This window comes from Salminus brasiliensis, chromosome 1, assembly GCF_030463535.1.
Source record: "Salminus brasiliensis chromosome 1, fSalBra1.hap2, whole genome shotgun sequence".
In the NCBI taxonomy this organism is placed as follows: Eukaryota; Metazoa; Chordata; class Actinopteri; order Characiformes; family Bryconidae; genus Salminus; species Salminus brasiliensis.
In genome coordinates, this window is record NC_132878.1 from 56,752,674 (window position 1) to 56,767,162 (window position 14,489).

General features: G+C 42.1%; 1 protein-coding gene across 1 annotated transcript; it reads right to left on the reverse strand.

Annotated features, from left to right (window-relative positions):
- Positions 1-10,428: 10,428 nt before the first annotated feature.
- Positions 10,429-14,431, reverse strand: xrcc3 (X-ray repair complementing defective repair in Chinese hamster cells 3). Its single transcript, XM_072696624.1, has 7 exons — positions 14,146-14,431; positions 13,892-14,029; positions 12,833-13,045; positions 12,552-12,706; positions 12,054-12,266; positions 10,997-11,043; positions 10,429-10,845 (listed from the first exon to the last, which is right to left on the reverse strand). The coding sequence occupies exons 1-7, from the start codon at positions 14,198-14,200 to the stop codon at positions 10,599-10,601; spliced, it is 1,068 nt and encodes a 355-aa protein (XP_072552725.1). The 5' UTR covers positions 14,201-14,431; the 3' UTR covers positions 10,429-10,598.
- Between the last annotated feature and the right edge of the window lie 58 nt (positions 14,432-14,489).

Sequence of the window (14,489 nt, forward strand, 5' to 3'; positions counted from 1 at the left end):
ATACACACTCTGAACACTATCTGGAAAGACTTTAGCACTGATTTTCAGTCTGATAGAGAGTGGTGGGAGAAACTCCAGTTTATGTGGTCTGCACCAGTGTTATGACCTGCTTGTGCAGAATACAGTTATATATTTATATTGTTGAAAGAGCACATATCTTGTGTTCACATGTTTCTTATATATTTATTTTCACCTGAGGCCCATTTGTAAACTCTGTGTTGGTTCATGTACCAAAAACAGCTATAATTCATTTAATATGACCATGTTCCTACATCTCTTTATAACTTAGATCTGAAGAGGCTGTTTTTGTTATAGTAACTGGAGAAAAATAGGACTAGGGCCAATATAATTTTGAAAGAACTTAGCTCACTGCGGAATGCCAGTATATATAGCATTTGTGGGATTGTTGAGTGGTGTGGAGCTAGAATTCACAGTAGCATGCTTTCTTTGAGGACTGGGTTCCCTTGAATAGATCAGGCTTACTTTAAAGGTTAACCTTGCACACATGGATTTTACCGTAACACGCGAAACATGAAAGGAACACATAAAAACATGAAAGGGAAACTGATAAAAACATAAATGAAACAGACTGCAACACAGTTAAAAGGACCTAGCACCCTCGCCATCCTATCAGTGATGTTCTGGCCTATTCTTCGACAAGAGTGTCTCTGGCTGCAAAGCCGCATGGACACCACATACTTTTCCCTTAGCTTAGACTCTCTCCCCCAAAACTAGTCTCACCTGTGAATGCAGTCACCTCTTTTAAAAGGGTAGCCCCGCCCGGGTAAAGAACGTTCAAACCTCCAGACGTCCAAAAGACATAACATACACTCTAATGACATGCAATGCCGTTACTGTGTGTTCTATCAGCCAGCACAAGGGAAGCTCTGGAAGGCTGAGGACAAGGACAACAGGTAAGTCATACTTCCACACACAACCTTACACAACAACACAGTTAGTGCCCCAGTGCGTCTAACCAGCTGCCACCTACCAGTCCGGCCAGCGGGTCCCACCCAACCCGCCACCACCCATGGCTCACCCGCCTGCCGCTGCTGCCTGTTTGGTGGCCGTGCTGAAACCTAGATGGACTCGTGCCTGTCTGACACTATTAATATCAACACTATTAACTTTATGTTGTATCTGCTTTGGTAATTTTTATCATTAATGTTTAAATAGTCTGGCCAGAGGAGGATGGGTCCCCCTTGTGAGTCTTGGTTCCTCCCAAGGTTTCTTCCTCCAGCTCTGAGGGAGTTTTTCCTTGCCACTGTCGCCATTGGCTTGCTCACAGGGGTCTTTGACCCTTCATGTTATTTCTTCTTTCTTCTCTGTCTCTGTCCTTAATTAAGTACTAATTATGTAAAGCTGCTTTGTGACGACAACAGTTGTAAAAAGCGCTATACAAATCAAATTGACTTGACTTGACTTGACATTTATAGTACTGGTGATGGGTGGGTCAGGCCCAATCACACATTTAGTAAGTGATAATAGTGCTGTTCTTTTGTTCTCCACACACACATACACATATATGTATATGTGTGTGTGTGTGTGTGTGTGGAGAACAGCACTTTTGCTGAAACTGTATACAGAAACTGTATATGTATGTCATCTAGATAGCAGATCTGGATGTTAATATCTCACAGTAGCTGCTCTTGTAGATACCTATTGATTATATAGATTTTTTGGTACTGGTAGCAGTAAACACTTAACCTTCAGTTCTCACATCTCTCCCTGACCTTTCTGGCTGACGGATAGAAAGGTCAGAAATACACAGACCAGGGCTTTGCTATTTATGATATCTGCATTCTGAACTTATTCATACACACTCACACTCTACCCCCTGTTATTGTCCAGCCTGGCTTCTTGTCGTCATGGAGACGCCTCCTTACCACAATGCCTCCGTCTCATTAAGGATTCTTCCCGAAACGTTGGAAGCAGTGTCCTGACATGCCAGACAGAGCAATGGCAACTCTAGTCAGTGACTGCTTGAAAAATGGCTTGGTTTGTTTCTGTATTAGAGGAAACGATTTAGCAGCCATAGCAGCAGCTATGAACTTCTATGCTACAGTCATGGAGCCGGTTATTCTTGCTATATTCTGTGTTAAACTCACTGTGTTAAAACCTCCTCTTTTATTATAGCCTCTTGTATTTAAATGCAGCGTAGATTTCTGGCGAACAGCACGCAAAGCTTTGAGCATTATTTTGGGAGGGATTTGCAAGAGAGAAAGGAAACACAGAGGGTCCCTAAGGAGGCAAAAAAGAGCCAATCCAGTGCTGAGAGCCTGAGCTGTCTGCTACAGAGTGCTTCGCTTTTGTGCTGGAGCTGAATAAGACCACTGTCTCTTTCAGACCATTTTATCCACCATTGTACTACAACAGCTACAGTCAGGGCTTTAGCTGAGGCTGGTCTCATGTCAGCTCTGTGCTTTCCCTTTAAAACTAATAAAATACTCAAGGTTTCTTCACAAAATTTATGTCATATACTTACACTACACCAATACAAATCCCAACAGTACACAAAACACACAGCACATGAAATAAATATGTAACAACAACAACAACAACAAAACATATACATACACACACAATCAAACCAAAAACCTGGTTTTACTACTACTATTACTGCTTTACTGCTGTTAGTACCACTTCTACTGCTGCTACTAGTCCTGCTTCTACTGGTGCTGCTACTTTGACTGGTACTAATGCAAGTACCACTTTTACTAGTGCTACTGCTACTAGTACAGCTGTTAGTAGTACTGCTGCTACTGCTAATAATGCTAGTATCACTTCTATTGCTGGCACTGCTATTAGTCCTGCTTCTACTGCTACTGTTACTCCTAATAATGGTATAGTACCACTTCTACTGCTGGTACTGCTGCTACAACTACTAGTACTACTACTACTACTGGTAGTACTGCTACCACTACTAATACTACTGCGGCTGCTGCTATTACTCCTAATAATGCTATAGTACCACTTCTCCTGCTGGTACTGCTTCTAGTCCTGCTTCTACTATTACTGCTACTATAACTGCTACTAATGCTAGTACCCTTTCCACCACTGCTGCTACTACTACTACTACTGCTGCTGCTATTACTCCTAATAATGCTATAGTACCACTTCTACTGCTGCTGCTACTATTATTACTGCTTATAATGCTATTAGTACCATTTCTATTGCTGTTGCTACTACTATTACTGCTTATAATGCTATTAGTACCATTTCTACTGCTGCTGCTACTACTATTACTGCTTATAATGCTATTAGTACCATTTCTATTGCTGTTGCTACTACTATTACTGCTTATAATGCTATTAGTACCATTTCTATTGCTGTTGCTACTACTATTACTGCTTATAATGCTATTAGTACCATTTCTACAGCTGCTGCTACTACTATTACTGCTTATAATGCTATTAGTACCATTTCTATTGCTGCTGCTACTACTATTACTGCTTATAATGCTATTAGTACCATTTCTACTTCTGCTGCTTTTACTATTACTGCTTAAAATGTTATTAGTACCATTTCTACTTCTGCTGCTATTACTATTACTGCTTAAAATGTTATTAGTACCATTTCTACCGATGCTGTTACTACTATTACTGCTTATAATGTTAGTAATGTTTACTGTTAATAAAGCTAGTACCCCTTCTACTGCTGCTAGTACTACTACTACTGGTAGTACTGCTGCTCCTATTATTACTTCTACTACTGGTACTGCTACTATTACTATTACTGCAAAAGCTAGTACCACCTCTACTTCTACTGCTGCTACTATTGCTACTACTGCTAATAATTCTAAATCCATCTGCTACTGGTACTATTACAGCCACTACTGGCACTACTATTCTTTAAAATTCTTTAATGGTTAATACGCATTATTCTGTAACTACTATGAATTATTTGCAAACCTTGTGAAAACAATATATAAGTTATGTAGTTATGAGAGAGAGAGGTAGAAGTGTGTGTCCGTATACTGACCCTTGCAGTTAAATGGGATAAAAACACCATGCACACACAAGTGCTTGCATTCCAAATGGTCTCTGGCACGCCATTCCAGAGTTCAGGAGCTGTGTAACACAAGTATTTCCATTAACCGAGTTGTAAACTATCTGAGGGATGCTTCAGCTAAATGTAGTGCATAGGGAGGATTGTAATGCTTCATGAGCTAGTTCGGTAGGCAGGTTTTAGATGAGCTCAAATGGAGCAACTTCATGACAGAACAGCCCTTCTTCCACCAGTTCTACCTCGAGACATTATGAGAATACTAGGCAGAGGGTGGGGTGGTGGGGGGTGAGGGCTGGGCCTCAGACAGACAGGGCAGGCTGCTCATAACAGATGGGGCGTGTCAGTCTGGAGAATTGTCTGGAGTGAAGGCGAGGAAATAAACAATAACAAGACGCTGGACATTTTGCAATCCAGTCCGTTCTTCCTGATGATTCATTCACATCTCATTAGTCTTTCCACAAGGAGCTGTTTGAGTCCCAGGCGGCACACACAGGCTGCAGCTTAAGGCTTATTTCATATGCCTGCAGTCTTCTCCGTAGGAGCTCTCATAACCACCATTCTCTGCAAAGCTTTGATGCGAAACAAGGAACGGCAGCCTGTGCAACAGAAGAGCGTCTGAAAGAGAATATGCATGCCTAAGAGGAAAACAGCAAGACATCTCATCCTCCTCTCGATCCTCTGCTCTGTTCTCAGTGCTCCCCCTGTGGTGAAGCTCCGCACCTTCCAGCATCACCTCAGATGACGTCATTCACACTGTCCTTCTCTCCCCTTGTTTGTTTACATTTTAAAACAGGCCTCCATTTCCCTTTAAAAACATTTCAGAGGCTAATGGGTAATAGGACCTCTGTCTCCGTGTTTTCACTGCCACACATTTGCACCCATTTTAGATGCTATTGATCTTCAGGTCTTGTTTCCATGTCATCTAAAAGAAGCACTTTATTTTATTATTACAGCTGTGATCAATCATGCCATTAACAAGGAGACAAAAATAATTCAACTATAGAAAACTAGAAGACTTTCTGTGCAAAAGTCACCCTTTTTTGTTTCATTTCCAGGCAAAGGTAATTTTTATCATCAGAGAAAAAACAATAATAACAAAAATATTACACAGAAGCCTTAACAATTACATATAATATTCCAGATAGCATGCCTATCTGGGGCCTGTATGGGTAGCCCAATTGGGAATGATAGTTTTGTCCAGGGGTTCCCATGTTGGCCCCATATAGGCATGCCCACCAAGGTCAGTGATGGGACCAGGAGGGGTTAGACATGGGCCCAATCTGGGTTGTACACTGCACATGGGGCCTAGATGAAACCCATGTGAGATTAAATCAGGCTGTAATGACAGGGCCCATTCAGGCAGCCCAACTGGATCTCCGCAACAACACATGTACAAACCCACTCAGAGCCCCTGAGGTGGGGTTGTAACACTGTCCTTTTAACGTTTACTATCCTAATGCAAGTGAATTCATATTTTCATATTTTCCCATCGAAAAAGTTGTGAATGAAAGGATCTTTGAGATGACAGATCAGAAATTCAGGTTTTATTTACATAGATGTGTTAAAAATCTGAAACTTGCCACCTCAAGTGCTTAAGTAAGCAGAAATATTGGAACATATGACAGACAGCTGGGTTTTTTTTTTGAGTACCTGATTGTTTAATGGCCCTGAATGTCTTGGTTTGGTTTGATCAGTGGGTTTTGCTTGTGAGGACAAAAAAAACCCCCAAAAAACAATAAACCAACATACAGAGTTGTCTATGGACATAAAATCTAGTTATCTTGAAACTGAGAAAAGAGGGAGAATGGAGAGCCAAATTTTGGTCAAAGCCAAGACAATTTAGAATCTCCTAAAAGGATAGATATGTTAATAGCTTAACAGCGCTCTTAAGGACTGGCCTTGCTCAGGTGTAATGCCTCAGAAAAACTGAGGATGTTTTCATATACATTAATATTCAATACCACCTGTGCTGCAGTCTTCTACGGTAACTGAGCCGGTGAACTGCAATGGTGAAGAGTGAATCACTTTAGCTTTAAGCCTCCATTGACCTACATGGCTTTACAGCAGTACTTTTGAAATGAGGAACACACAGACGTGAAGATCAATGGCTGAACTGGCATTTGAACTGCAGTGCAGATGGTGATAATGTAAACACTGGATATGGCTTCTCATCTAAATGCACTCTTTAAGCAGGCCTTAAACAATGCAGCGGATTTGCATAGATGCTTTGATTATTTGTGTGCACACAATCTGCAATAAGGGCTGTAGAAATGCCATCGCAAATGTGCTCTCAGCTGTTCTGATTCATAGCTGTAGTTACGTAATGCAGTGTCTTTCGCTTCTCCCAGTGTGTGTGTGTGTGTGTGCTTGTTTGCGTAAGTGCTGTTTGGGTGTAATGTATTCCTTCGAGTTTTTGACCACTCTCTGTGGATCTAAACATACCCTGGTGTGTAACATCTGCATGGATGTATGCACAGCTGTGCACATGTGTATAATTTACTGTGTATTCCACATACCCATGTATTCATCTGCTTTGGAGTCTAGAATCCTGTCTTACGTTCCCTTTTTTTTTTTAGTCCTCTCATCTCTCTCCTCCTCAGCACACTGGCTGATTGAAGCTGAGACGAGAGGACGAAAGCTGCATATTAACACTCAGCCTGCCACCTCTTCCTTGCCCCGCACAGGAAGGGTTAGCACTGCTGTAAGAGCTGCAGAGCTGCACAGACTTAAATGTTTAAGCCTGCAAGGCGTTGTGAAGACAAGGCGAAGATATAGATGTGGGTGGCGTATATATTTTTGGCATGCCTTACTGTGTGTTGCCTGTAGACTGTTAGGCATTACGTAACAAGCTTTTAACCAGCACAGCAGTAAACAGCTGAGAGGTGGTGTGTGTAAGTGTGTGTGTGTGTGAGAGAGAGAGAGAGAGAGAGAGAGAGAGAGAGAGAGAGAGAGAGAGAGAGAAAGAGAGAGTGACAGAACGAGTTGGGCTTGCGGTACTATGGAGATGAGTTGCTTGGCGAGGGTGGGGGTGGGTCAAGTAATCTGGGGCAGCGGACCCATGTGATTGTCACCATGGTGATGGCAAGAGCTAGAAGGAGAAAGAAGCAGCCTTGTGTGTGTGTGTATCCATGAATCCATGGTGTGGGTGTGTGTCTGTGCATCTGTTTATCTTGCTCCGAGAAGTGGACCCTCAGCAGCTCATTGAGGGAATGCACAGTCAAGTGGGGATACTGATGGCCAATAGCATTGCTACAGTGGACTTCAGTGTTATCTGTAGTTGGTTCACTGGCAATGCAGCAATACAAATGAAGCGGTTCATTGCAAACTACATTCAAGGAATCTTTTCATCTGTTGTGGATGTGTGTGTTGGTGTATTTTGGCTATTTTAGACAGCAGAATGGTGCACCTGTCCTGTGCTATCCTGCCGTCCTTCACTACTTTCTGGGATAGGGGAACTTCTGTCTTGGTTTTCCTAGTCTTGTGGATCTTGTCTTGACTTCCACAGTTCCACCTAACAGCACTTTCTTCAAGACAGTGGGAAGTGAGAGCTGGAAGCATATTTGATGTATTTTTGTCTCTGCTTTGTGGACATCATTTAGCTTTATTGGAAGCTCATGCCCTCAGCTGCTTAGAGGAGCCCATGGTTGTGGTGATAGCATAACACCTGTTAACCTTTGGATTTAGAACCAGTAACTGGGACCCCCCTCCCTTTTATTGTGTAAATTGTATATACTGCTATTCCATTCTTATATATTTCTTAAATATTTCTGTTATATGTAATATCTTGTTTCATGTGAGCAGTTGTCAAAGCATTTCACTGCCAGTTGTACCATGTATGACTATGTATGTGACCAATAAAGCTTTGATTTGAAGTGTGTCCAAACATTTGCACATGCCATTAATAGTTTTTTTTTTCTGAAATCAAGGGTATTAAAAATCGTTGAACCTCCTTCTGCTGGGTCTCCACTGCCCAGGGAAGGCTTTCTACTAGATTTTTGGAGCACTGCATTCAGCGACAAGAGCGTTAGTGAGGTCAGAATGTTGGAAGATCACCATCACCTACCTCATCTTCAACTCATCCCAAATGTATTGGATGGAGCACCCCCATCATTCCAGAGAACACAGTTCTTCCACTGCTCCACAGCTCAATGCTGGGGGGCTTTATACCCCTCTAGACTATTCCTGGCATTAGGCATGGTGCCAATAGGTTCATGATGTTTATCTGCTCCAGAGAGTCCTATTCTATTGGCACTACTTATATACAAGGACTAGACAATCCCTGTCAAAAATCAGAAGGGATGTCCACAAACATTTGGACATGTGGTGTGTGTCCTTTGGCCAGGCCATTCAATTACAGACATCTTGAATGCAGTTCAGTGCATGATTTAATGACAAGATTCTATTTTGGGCAGTTTCTATTGGTCAATTTGTCAATGTCCACACAATATAAAGGGCAGCTGGTGCTTTTAAATGATTGTTGCTGGTAAGTCTATTGATTGTGATGAGTTATCCTGTCCTAATTATGTGTGCAAGTGTCAGTTCTTCTATCTATCCATCTATCTATGTTCATTACTCATCCATCACAACAGCTCTCAGTCCTCTCTTCCACAACACACAAACACACTCCCACACACTCACGAACCAAAAACAAGTACCCTCACAATGTGTCGGATGACTCAGGCTTGTTCCACATTGCAGTGCCCTGTTCAGGATGCAGAGTGAAGCCAGTTCTCCCATCAGCCCCTGTGGGCTTTAAAAATCAATCACCCCACCGTTGCCACCATCTAACCCGCTACACAGTCATGGCAACACAGCTAAGCCTCCCAACTCCCCTCCCCTACTAAATCACAGCAGACACGAGGCTGCTATTGCCCCAATGGGGCCAGTAACTGTCATAGTCATGATTAATGATAAAAAAAAAAATGAATAAAATGCATAAGGAACCTGTACCCAGGACAACAGTGTGTAATGTAGGCTAATCCTCTTTGGCTTCATTGCTGTTTTTTTTTTTTTATTATTATATTGTAACCCCCACCACCCCCCTCCCCTCACCAACACAAGATAGACGGCTGTAAAACTCATACAGATACTGACAGTTCCCTCCCTCCCCTCCTCACACCCTCTCCAACACCTCTGCCTGATCTGTCTGCTCTGCTCGTGTCCCCGGGGCGCACTGTCCCCAAAATCAGGGACGGCGGCTGGTGTGGATCAAAGTGTGATATCCTGCCAGATCTGTCCGTCCATTTCAGCAGTCACACTCAACGAGTCAATTAGCCATAACCTGTTTAGGGAGCACCACAGATCGTCGATGACAACCTGCTCTCGATTGGACAGACACATCACTGAGTGAAGGGCTTTGATGGGTGCTTAGCGCACCCTGCTGGTTAGGGGCAATGCCCTGGTAGCTTGTAAAGCTTGTAACCATGAACCCAGTTAACAAAACAGGCCAGGTGTAGCAAAACCAGCACATGCTGTGTTTGAATGCTGGTATGCTGGTCAAATAGCAATGGAAGCTAATATGCAGAGCACCAGCAAGATCAGCATAGGCTGTGTATGCTCATTGACCTGCAGGACAAGCTGAACCAGCACTAGACCTAAGAAGCACTGAGTATTTAACCTAAACAACAATATTAAATAATATGCTTTTGTTTATACTCAAAATTAAACAATGTCTGGCTGCAATCAATCTCAATTTCCAGAGACGACAGCAAACAGCATCATTAAAAAGAGTAGTAAGATAAGAAAGACAATACAAATATGTATTCAATATCCAGCAGCTGAAAATGTTAATACGGCTTAAAATTCAGTCCATCCACTTACAACAGGAGCACTGCTATCTGCTCTCTCTGAGATAAGCTGCAGGCCCCAGATGTTACTCAGATACACTGACTATATACTGGTACATAAGTAGGCCTGCTCCTTCAGCCATGTCAGACCCAGACTGCAGATTCCTTCTTCCCCACAATGTTGTAAAACATTGTTTTTGATTTACTCCAGATTTACAGGAACACAAGATTTGGATCAATTCATTCAGGTTTGTGCTTGAACTGGTAAAATCTTCTCACCTCTCACCATCTGGCCATCTTACCAGAGCAGCTGCAACCCCTCTTAAAAGCCTCCTCTAAAACTGCCCTAATGCTGCCCCGTCTAGGATGCACTGTCAAGCTACAAACACATTGTGAATAAATACACTATATTTAAAAAATGTATCCAGACACGTCTTCTTATTAGTATTATTGGATAATTTTAGTGGTTGCTGACACAAAGGCTTAGGTGTACATACATAGTTTGTGTAATCTCTATGGAAAAGCATTGCTGATAGACTGGAATGCTCTGGACTGGCCACACGTGCACGCGCACGCACACATCTAAGGATTGCCTTGCCAAGCACTGACTAGAGGAGTATAAAATCGGATTTATTAAATGTATCAGAGACACAACATTCGTAAAGACATTCATTTTCTATAATAGTGCTCGGTGCAGTCAACTGTCTTTGTCAGAGGTCATTTTAACAACAAAAATATTTGTAAAAATCTGTACATTTCTTGGAGTCCATTTGAAACTTTGGAATATACTGTTGGAAGTGGCCATCATGAAGTGGTTTGAGGCTGTACACTGAGGTCTTCATCAGGAATTGCTCTAACCCCTTCTTCCCATACCCCACACAGGCAGCTGGCCCGGGGTAGATGAGGAGCAAAAACCACCTGTAATTTGCGGGGAGCGCTAGTCTGGCCTCCTGACCTTAAACAGCCCTCCTGCCTCCTCAGCATGAGACGTACCATCACCTGGTTGGCCCAAGCAATGCCCAGAGCAGGTAGCACCTTGCTGTCCACCAGCCTGAAAGATAGAGAGAGAGAGGGAGAGAGAACTGTGAGCTTTTAGCACTGTGAGCTTAGTCCACTGATTTAATAGAAATACAACAAAGGAATAATTAATCTCAAATATATGTTGTGGTCTATACATACAACAAAAACCAAGGTGATCTCACCCATAATCACAACGACCCGGGTTGGGGCCATCCACAACATCTGATACCTATTAAGTAAGGATAAAGATAATTGCTGTAAAGCAGTGTGCTGATGTGCAGTCCCACACCTATACGCGGTTCGTTACGGAACAAAAAGTGGTTCTACTATTGCATTGCTCAAAGAATGCTTTATAGCAACAGGTCTTATTTCTAGACTAGACCAGGCAGTAATTCAGCTATTTATCATCATCATACATATCATAACCATCCACACGTCACAATAAGCTTTTTGTAAGCATATTGTTGAAGTCGGCAGTACTGCTAGAACACTGACTAATTGCTGACTGATTAAGTGACTAAGTTTCATTATAAAGAGGGCATAATTAGTCCTGGTAAATTGGATTCAGTGTGAAGCAATGTGTGAGATATTTTGACATTTTAAATTTTATGTGGCCTCAATGGTCATTTTTTGCCCATTCCATCTAATGGAGATGTCAGAAGAAATAAATATTGAGACATATCGTGCATCATTAGAATTTCTTGTAAATTTATAAATGATCATGCATCATGATATGTATGCCATTATCGGCCACTCCTCTGTAAAACACTAAGCCTAATGGTTTTAATCCAAACTGTGTGTTAGCTAGACATGGAAATCTGATCCACTACTAACAATTCTGATGTAAAGCACTACTCATCCATATCAACCCTGGTGCTTTTTTTTGGCTGTGTCGTCTGAAGTATTGTTACTCAGATCATTAAACAGTTATTGTTGTACTCCAATGGCAGCAAGGTCAAACATGGAGTACGTGTGAAGCACACTCTAGCTTCTGATCAACCAGAAATACATTATTAAGTGTTCGCGGTCCTGGAAATTGACAAAATAACGTAGGGCACTGAATCTCACACAAACCCACAAGCTTCACAGAAGCTTCTTCAGTGCTAATAGCACTCCCTTGTGGAGAATCTTCAAATTGCTAAAATGTGAAGACTGGGTGAGTCATAAGCAAGACACTTGGGGTCCTAAAAACAGCCTAGTCTAGTGTGAGTGAGTGAGTGAGTATAGTGTGTGAGAAACCTGGTTGATGCAGAACACAGGTGTCCCATGCGTATGGCTGAGGCGATGAAGGGTGCTGGAAAAGGCCAGCAGGTGGCGTGCTCTCTCGATGGCTTCATCAGCTTGGAACTCTGCACGGAACAGAGCAGCCACAGAGTCCACCACCACCAGGCGCACCAAACCTCGCTCCAATAACATGGGTACTCGCTGCGACACACATGCCTGCAGAGCTTCCTACAGACACACACAGCACTAAGAACCAGTATTCACTTGTTTTAACATTTCTTTGTAAGTTGCCAGTATCTTCACACGAATGTGGGTACATTCTCATAATGAAAATCACATCTTTTTTTTCTAAGGGCTTGTGACCGACAGGGAGCCTAGAAATGTAGGAACTGAGCATTTTGGCAGAACTGTTAGAGCTAAGACTGGGATCTTTTCATGGGGCCATACATCCCTGGCAACACCCCCGTGTCAGGCACATACACAGTACATACACAGACCACTGTCTCCTCTCACCAGGTCTGCAGTGTGCTCAATGTAGATGTTGTCACTGAATCGGAGGCTGCGGATCAGAGCCTGTGGCACATCTGGGCGGAGCCGGGACTGCTGGGTAATTAGTTGCCGCAACCGTTTAATGGGAAAAGAATCTTCAGTGCAGATATATACAGCTCCTGTCCATGCATAAAATAGGATTTACAGACGACTGCATAATATCTATTATTCCATTCATCTGTCATGAGGAACATGGACATACAGTATGTACATACATCCATGCATGCTACTCCATCCTGCTTTACCTGATCCCAGCCCTCCATGGTTCTGTGGATACTGGACAGACAAGCAAAGCTGCAGTCCAAACTGGGTCTTTCCAGCAGCACTCTCGCCTGCTAGCTCTGTTATTCCACGCAGAGGGAGGCCACCCCGTAAAAGATCATCCAATACCGGGCAGGCCAGCGAAAGTCTGTGTCCAGGCTCCAAGGAAGGGCATTCTCCAAGAGTCAACTGTAAAGCTGCAAAAGAGCCAGTTCATTTATTACAAATGTGAATAATGACAATAAAAACATTAACGATATAGGCCTGTGTCCGGAAACGGTTAACCGAGTCACTGTGATAACAGTGTCTTCAGTGATGCAATTCCTATTGTGGGTAATATAAAAAGATGATAATCTATAACCACTGCTTTTAACATTGCTTTTATTAGTAGCAGTATCTCTGATTAGATGATCTGAAGCGGTCACAGGAACAAACACAATAATCACAGTTGGAGTTTTGTTATTGTCAAACATAAGGAAAAGGATAAGTAACCCAATCATCCAGCACTCACTATTATGCCATCATGAAATAACTGTTTAACATCATTTTATATGGGTGATAGCTAATTTATATATCATGTTGAGATTAATTTGGTTTGCAAAATTCCCTCTCATTTCAAATGGTTTCTACCATTAGGACACTCTCTGATAACAGTAATATTAATACATTAGTTCATTTTTTTTTTTTTACATATTGATAGCTCATCTAAGTATTTGCTTACTTACCAAAAGAAAAATATGTATAATTTTTTTTATTATTTTATTTATTATTTAAGTCTTTCACTCATCAATAAATGCATTAGATATTCTAAAGAATTAAATCTTAATTTTCAATGTAATTGTGTAAACTTATTGAAAAATCAATGCAATTTCCTTTTAAACTGTGTTTGTGCAGAAAAACCACCAAAGTGTGCAACCCACTGACCCTCCAGGGCTGCAGTTGAAGGGCTCTGGTCTAAATGATTGCCTTTAGACGGATTTGCTGAGCATAACGCGCCTAGATCTCCACGAGGAGAGCCGATGACCACTGAGTGGTTGAGATACCTGTGACGGGTGGTGACCTGCGACACGCAGCAGCACAGGCAGCGTGCAGCCCCCTCGCCTCCCTCAGAGACAGATGAGCGATCCTCTGCAGCTCAGGAGCCGACAAACCGAGGATGTCTTTCGTTGATCTCACACAGGCTGTGAAAACAGAACATTAGACTGATCAATTAAACGAGCATGTTAATGAATTAACACTGATGATGCATGTAGACAGCTATCCTCACACACCATTTGATGTAACTGGAAAGCTTTACCCTTTTTCAAAGCATTTTTAATCCTTGGGTTGAGATCAAGCTGTTCCCAGTCCATTGCATCTTTCACAGTCCATTTAAATCCTTCTGCTTAACATTCCCCCCTGCAACGCGTCCTGCTTTTTTATTTTTCATACATTTTAACCAGAGAAACTTCTGCAGTTCGTTTCCAGGTTATGAAAATATCCTGAACACCCGACACAATAAAAGTCCCTACACGGAAAAAGTTTAATCGAATAAAAAATGGAATTGAACTAAATTCAAAATATTATTACGAAGAGACACCGTTTTTTTTGTTGTTTTTCTGTGCAATATCGATTAATTTCATAAATCAGGGGAAAATGTCC